The sequence below is a fragment of the Meles meles genome, chromosome X (assembly GCF_922984935.1).
Source record: "Meles meles chromosome X, mMelMel3.1 paternal haplotype, whole genome shotgun sequence".
NCBI classification, from domain to species: Eukaryota; Metazoa; Chordata; class Mammalia; order Carnivora; family Mustelidae; genus Meles; species Meles meles.
The window spans coordinates 112,812,337-112,820,283 of record NC_060087.1 but is presented as its reverse complement, the minus strand read 5'-3'; the positions used below and the strand labels follow the sequence as shown (position 1 = coordinate 112,820,283).

Genomic DNA, 7,947 nt, shown 5'->3' with positions numbered 1-7,947 from the left:
CTAATGTTGCCCCTCCAAATCCTGAGCTCTTTCTATTTCATTAGCTTGTAGTATTTTCTTCATAATTTTATTAAGATTTTTAATTAGTTTGTTTACTGCTCACATCTTCCTTTAGGTTGTAAAGTCCATGAGATTAACCCCTAGTGCCTATCACATTGCCTGGAACACACCAAGCACCCAATGAATATTAGTTGAATAAATAAATGCATGCTTGCCCAGGAACAATCTGGCTAACTTCTTTGTAGCTTAGATTCATCATTTGTAAAATTAAGAGAAATAATTTTCATTATTTCAAAGATTAGCATGATAACAAAGAAAGAATAGGTTTATAAATCCCTTGAAAAAACCTCAATAATATTTAATTGTATGGCTCTACATTTTGAGAAAACAGAATTGATACAACAGTAGCATTAGAATATTGTAGACATATATTTAAATATAGATTCTTCCATTTAACCAGATATGAGATCTTGAACAAATCATTGCAGTGCTCCCAGCCTCAGTTGCCTGGTTTGTAAGATGGGAATGATAATAGTTATTTCCTAGGGTTTTTAAGAAGATTAAGTAAAATAACTCATATTAATCATCCAGTATAATGTGTGACACTTATTAGGTACTTAAGTATTGGTAGCTACTAATATAGTCATTATAATATAAAAATAATAATAGAAAATATTATATAAATTTTATTAATATAAAAACTTAACAACCAGTACTATATATTGTGGAAACTTCAGTTCCCAAAGAGGGCCAGAAAGGTGGCTCTCATGGAACACCAGTTATAAGCAGACAGGCACAGCCTGAGAGTGGCAGAAGGGCATTAGACATTTACTTACATGTTGCCAGAGGTTAATCTAGTTTTCTCTTTCAGGGTCTGACTTGGAGCTCACAAGAAGATGGAGGTCAGTGTTGTGAAAACCAAGGTGCCAGGGCAGGTTTCAGGGAGGAGCAGGCTCCAGAGGAACAATTTAATAATTTTCATACAAGTTTTTTTTTACAGTTTTTTTTATTATTTATTTATTTTTTTCAACGTAACAGTATTTATTGTTTTTGCACAACACTCAGTGCTCCATGCAATACGTGCCCTCCCTATACCCACCATCTGGTTCCCCCAACCTCCCACCCCCTGCCCCTTCAAAACCCTCAGGTTCTTTTTCAGAGTCCATAGTCTCTCATGGTTCACCTCCCCTTCCAATTTCCCTCAACTTCCTTCTCCTCTCCATCTCCCAATGTCCTCCATGTCATTTGTTATTTTCATACAAGTTTTAAAAACTTGATTTGATTTTCCCATTGCATGCTTTCAGAGTATTGACCCTGACTATATTCACACTTTACAAGTATTTTCCTACATACTCTCATTGGATCTTTGCAGCAATCCTGTGAGAATCCGAAAAGCAAGTGCCATTGTTCCCATTTTATAGATAAAATTCTTATGATTCAGAAAGGACTTGCTTGAGCCTATAGAGTTAAATAATACCAAGTCAGAATTCAAACCCAAGAGTTCTGACTCTAAATCCAATCATGTAAATCCTCTGTGCAGTGCTATATATGGTCCTTCACTATCCCAGCTCTTAAGAAAAACAATATTAAAATACAGTTAGGCAAACTGAGGGTTACAGAAGGGAAGGAGGTGGGGAGATGGAATAACTGGGTGATGGGGATTAAGGAGAACGTGTTGTGATCAGCACTGGGTGTTATATGCAGCTAATGAATCATTGAACACTACATCAAAAACTTATGATCTGCTATATGCTGGCTAACTGAACATAATCAATCAATCAATTAACTGAAAAAAATACACCTAGACATTGGAAATCTCCCTGATTAAGAGAAAAGATAGAAATGGCCCAAAAAAGAATTCAACATTCTGATTTCTCAAAGAGCTATGGTCAAAACAGCCGCCTATGTTCTGATAAGGACATGGATGACATGTTTCTGAAAAAGGAGTGGTCAGAGGCTGTTATCTCTCCCAAGTGGGAGGAATAATGTAAACAGTTCACCTGGGTCCCAGTTCTAGCATTTACACCAAATCTCTGGGAAACTATTGACAATTTGCTTTCCCTTTAGAGGCCCTGGTTTCTGGGTTTCTCCATCTTTAAATCATTAGATAAAGGTAGTAGCTCTTACCCTTTTTACTGCTGCAACACACACTGGAGAATTACAATACAATGATTAGTAATAGGAGCTCAGTTAGGAAGGGATACTTTGGAGGGTGCAAGTGGGACAATCTGAAAGAGGCTTGTGTGTGGTTTGAACAGTCCTACCAGGAGATTCCTCCAATCATAATAATAGCTAATATTTACCATATGCTTATTGTGAGCTAGGTGCTTTACATGAATTATCTTATTTAATCTTCACAGTGAATTAATGAAGTAAGAAGTATTTGGCACTCTCAACTTAAAGATAAGGAAACTGAGTCTCAGATAGGTTAAACCCAAGGTCACACAGCTAGCATGTCACAGAATTGTATTCTAACCCAATATAATTGACCCTAGAGCCCTCTTACCTTTATATTACCTTGTTTGATATCCCCCCTGCAGTCATCCCCTGCTGTTCCTCAAACACACAACTGATAATGAAAAAATAATAAGTTTCTAGAGTTGTTCCCATGTTTAAGATTTCTGTCCTGGATTTTATGCTCAAGTTAAGCTTTGGCTGAGAACAGGTTCAGCATTAAAGAAGGGTGTAGAAGGAGGAAGGAAATTAGAATTCATTAAGTACCTACTCTTTTCATGCCCCACTAGACATTGTATATACATCCACCAACACTTTTAGTTTTTACAACAGTCTTACAAGGTTGATGTTTTATTCCACTTACAGAGAAGACTCCAGTTAAGATACTAGCCCAAGATCACAGAGATGATAGCAGCCAGGTTGAGATTCAGACCCATTCTTCTGGCTCCAGATTCCATCTTCATGCCTTTAAACCTTATTTCTAATAGGTTGGAGGATGGCAAGAGATGAGTAAGGCAGAATGAAGCCATAGTCGACATACCCAGTATGTTTAAGTCCTAGGTAGCCAGGACCAGACCCCACTGGTCTCTGTTTAAGGACTTGAGCCATACATGTCTTACTATTGTCATACATGTTCCCTTTACAGACCTGTAGTGGCCTAACGGGTGCAGGCAATGGCAGCAAGTTGAGTGAATTCTTCCTCGTGGGCCTCACTGATGATCCTCAGCTTCAGCCTATATTCTTTGCCCTCTTCTTCCTGATCTATGCAATCACAATTGTGGGAAACCTGGGCCTCCTTGCCCTCATTGTGGTCAGCCTTCGACTCCACACACCCATGTATTTCTTCCTCAGCAACCTATCTTTTATTGACTTCTGTTATTCTTCAGTCACAGTTCCAAAAATGTTGATGGGGTTTTTCTCTGGTTGCCAGACAATCTCCTTCTCTGGTTGTGCAATACAGACAAGCTGCTTTGTGATCTTTGCTGTCACTGAGTTCTTCCTCTTGGCTTCCATGGCCTATGACCGCTATGTGGCCATCTGCAACCCTCTGCTCTACCATATCATTATGTCCCCAAGGTTCTGTTTGCAGCTAGTGGCTGCCAGCTATGCAGTGGGCCTGATGAACATGGTGCTTCTCACGAGCACAATCTTTTCTCTGACCTTCTGTAAATCCCATGTCATCACTCACTATTTCTGCGATATCCCTCCCCTTTTAAAACTCTCTTGCTCTGACACACAGATCCTCCAACTTCTCCTCTTTGCCTGTGGTTCCTTTAATGTGTCTGTGTCCCTGATAATCATCCTAGTCTCCTATGCATATGTCTTCTTGGCTATCATCAGAATACCCTCAGCCCAGGGAAAACACAAGACATTCTCTACTTGTGCTTCCCACTTGACCGCTGTCAGCCTGTATTATGGAACCACAGCATTCATTTACTTGCGCCCATCCTCTGAGTACTTACTAGGCAGAGACAGGCTGGTCTCTGTATTCTACACAGTGGTCATCCCCATGCTTAACCCCATGATCTATAGTCTGAGGAATAAAGATGTAAAGGAAACATTTGGGGGTGTTCTCAAGAAGGGCTCACAATTCTCCCTCCCCACACCCAGATTTCCATGATATCAAATGTGGTAAAGAAAAGGTACTACAGAGAAGGAGAGGGAGGAGACATCTATTTGGCCACTCATCATATCTCAGGCATTATTCTAGGAATTTTTAATAGATTATGCCTTGAATCCTCTTCATAACTCTGAAAGTCAAGTATTATTATCTTCATCTTATAGATGAGGACTCTGAGACCCTGAGAGCTTTGGTTATTTGCCCAAGGTCACATAGCTTGTATGCAGTGGAACTTGAATTTCAATTCAGCCCTGACTCTGAAACTCCCTTTCTATTACATTATACTCTTTCACTATAAGGCAAGCTGTCCCCCTCTTTTAAAGATTTATTTATTTATTTATTTGGGAGAGAGAGAACACATGTGAGTGAGTAGGGGGAAGGGCAGAGGGAGAAAATCTTCAAGCTGACTCCTGGCTGAGCTGGAGCCTGACTTGGGGCTTGCTCTCACAATCCATGAGATCATGACCCTAGCCAAACCAAGAGTCAGACACTTAGCCTACTGACCCATCCAGATACCCCAAGATGCCACCCTCTCTCTTTATCCTGAGTCCAGGGTTTCCAGTTTTTTTCCCTTTCTGGCAAATCTGGTCCCTAAAATTTGTAAAAGATTCAGTCCCCTATGACCTACTTCTTTTCCCATAGCCAATTTTCTACTTCTGGCTTTGGATCATGTCTAATCAGGTCACTAAATTAGTTGAATGCCTATTGCATACAGAGTCCTATACCAGATGTAGGGTGGAGACAAATCACAAGGAAGAAAGCTATGGCTATTTATCTTTTGTCAGTTTCCAACTCACTTAGGGAAGACAGAAGATCCCATTCAAAAAGGAACCAAATTATGACTTTTTATTCAAGTTGACATTCATTTTTATGCCAGTACTATGCTGTCTTGGTGATCACAGCTTTGTAGTAAAGTTTGAAATCAGGCAACATGATGCTCCCAGCTTTGTTTTCCTTTTTCAACATTTCCTTAGTAATTTGGGGTCTTTTCTGGTTCCATACAAATTTTAGGATTGTTTGTTCCAGCAATTTGAAAAATGTTGGTGGAATTTTGATCGGAATGGCATTGAAAGTATAGATTGCTCTGGGCAGTATAGACATTTTAATAATGTTTATTCTTCTGATCCATGAGCATGGAAAGCTTTTCCATTATTTTGTGTCTTCTTCAATTTCTTTCATGAGTGTTCTGTAGTTCCTCAAGTACAGATCCTTTACCTCTTTGGTAAGATTTATTCCAAAGTATCTTATGGTCCTTGGTGCTATAGTAAATGGAATGGGTTCTCTAATTTCCCTTTCTGTATTTTCATTGTTAGTGTATAAGAAAGCAACTGATTTCTGTACATTGATTTTGTATCCTACCACATTACTGAATTGCTGTATGAGTTCCAGTAGTTCAGAGGTGGAGTCTTTTGGATTTTCTGTATAAAGTATCATGTCATCTGCAAAGAGAGAGAGTTTGACTTCTTCTTTACCAATCTGAATACTTTTTATTTCTTTTTGTTTTCTGATTGTTGTTGCTAGGACTTCTAATACTATGTTGAACAAGAGTTGTGAGAGTGGGCATCCTTGTCGTGTTCCTGATCTCAAAGGGAAGGTTGTCAGCTTTTCCCCATTGAGAATGATATTCACTGTGGGTTTTTCATAGATTTTATGAAGTTGAGGAATGTTCCTTCCATCCCTATACTTTTAAGAGTTTTAATCAGGAAGGGATGCTGTATTTTGTCAAATGATTTTTCTGAATCAATTGAGAGGACCATGTGGTTCTTCTCTCTTCTATTATTGATTTGTTCTATAACATTGATTGACTTGTGAATGTTGAACTACCCTTTCATCCCAGACACATAGACCAGTAGGACAGAGTAGAGAGTCCAGATATGGACCTACAACTCCATGGTCAAATAATCTTCAACAAATCAGGAAAAATTATACAGTGGAAAAAAGTCTCTTCAATAAATGGTGCTGGGAAAATTGGACAGTTATGTGTAGAAGAATGAAACTCAACCATTCTCTTACACCATACACAAAGATAAACTCAAAATGGATAAAAGACCTCCATGTGAGGAAGGAATCCATCAGAATCCTAGAGAAGAACATATGCAGTAACCTCTTTGACATCGGCCACAGCAACTTCTTTCAAGACACGTCTCCAAGGCAAAGGAAACAAAAGCAAAAAAGAACTTTGGGGACTTCATCAAGATCAAAATCTTCTGCACAGCAAAGGAAATAGTCAACAAAACAAAGAGGCAACCCACGGAATGGGAGAAGATATTCACAAATGACAGTACATACAAAGGGCCAATATCCAAGATCTATAAAGAACTCCTCAAACTCAACACCCAAAAAACAGATAATCACATCAAAAAATGGGCAAAAGTCATGAGCAGACACTTCTCCAAAGAAGACATACAAATGGCTAACAGACACATGAAAAGATATTCATCCTCATTAGCCATCAAGGAAATTCAAATCAAAACCACACTGAGATACCACCTTACACCAGTTAAAATGGCAAGAATTAACAGGACAGAAAACAACAAGTGTTGGAGAGGATGTGGAGAAAGGGAACCCTTTTATGCTGTTGGTGGGAATGCAAGTTGGTGTAGCCACATTAGAAAACTGAGGAGGTCCCTTAAGAAATTAAAAATAGAGCTACATTGGGGCACCTGGGTGGCTCAGTGGGTTAAGCCTCTGCCTTCGGCTCAGGTCATGATCTCAGGGCCCTGGGATTGATCCCCGCATCGGGCTCTCTGCTCAGCAGGGAACCTGCTTCCTCCTCTCTCTCTATCTGCCTCTCTGCCTACTTGTGATATCTCTCTCTCTCTCTGTCAAATAAATACATAAAATCTTTTAAAAAATAAGAATAGAGCTACCTTTTGACCCTGCAATTGCACTACTGGGTGGTTTACCTCAAAGATACAGATGCAGGGAAAAGAAGGGCCATCTGTACCCTGAAGTTCATCGTAGCAATGGCCACAGTCACCAAACTGTGGAAAGAGCTAAGATGCCCTTCAACAGACGAATGGATAAAGAAGCTATGGCCCATATATACAACAGAATATTATGCCCCCATCAGAAAGGATGAATACCGAACTTTTGTATCAACAATGACAGGACTGGAGGAGATTATGCTGAGTGAAATAAATCAAGTATAGAAAGTCAGCTGTCATAGGGTTTCACGTACTTGTGGAATATAAGCAATAACACTGAGGACATTGAGTTGGAGAGGAGAAGTGAGTTGGGGGAAATCGGAGGGGGTACGAAATATGAGAGACTGTGGACTCAGAAACTGAGGGTTTGGAGGGCAGGAGTATAGGGGGTTGGGTGAGCCTGGTGGTGGGTATTAAGGATGGCACATATTGCATGGAGCACTGGGTGTGGTGCATAAAGAATGAATCTTGGAACACTGGAGAAATAAAATAAAATAAAATAAAAAATTAATTGACATTTATTGAGTTTTTTCTATGTGCTAAATGCTAAATCTGTTGTTTCATAAACCTGCCAAGAACTCTGTAATATCGGTATAATTGTTGCTCCCATTTTATGGATGATAATATTATAATTAAAAATGGTTAAGTAACCCACTCAAGGTCACACAGCTAAGGAATGGGGAATACAGGATTTGAATCAGGGCTGCTTGTCCAAAGAGCTTATATTCTTCCCACTTTACTATATCACCCCCTGGATTACTAGGATGCCTATCAACAAGCAGCAAGAAATATAAGTTGTGAGGCTAGGACTCAAGTCAATGGAATCAAGATGAGTGGGTTCACAAGAGAGTATCTAGAAAGAGGTGGGTAGTTTGAATAAAGTCTATAAAGAGTAAGGAGTGGTAGGAATGGCTTAGTAATGAAGGGAATGGGGAGAACTGGAAA

The 7,947-nt window shown here is 39.4% G+C and overlaps 1 protein-coding gene across 1 annotated transcript; it reads left to right on the top strand.

Annotated features, from left to right (window-relative positions):
* Positions 1–3,085: 3,085 nt before the first annotated feature.
* Positions 3,086–4,075, top strand: LOC123934752 (olfactory receptor 1019-like). Its single transcript, XM_045994829.1, has one exon. It carries the CDS (start codon positions 3,086–3,088, stop codon positions 4,073–4,075), a length of 990 nt encoding a protein of 329 aa, XP_045850785.1.
* Positions 4,076–7,947: the final 3,872 nt, after the last annotated feature.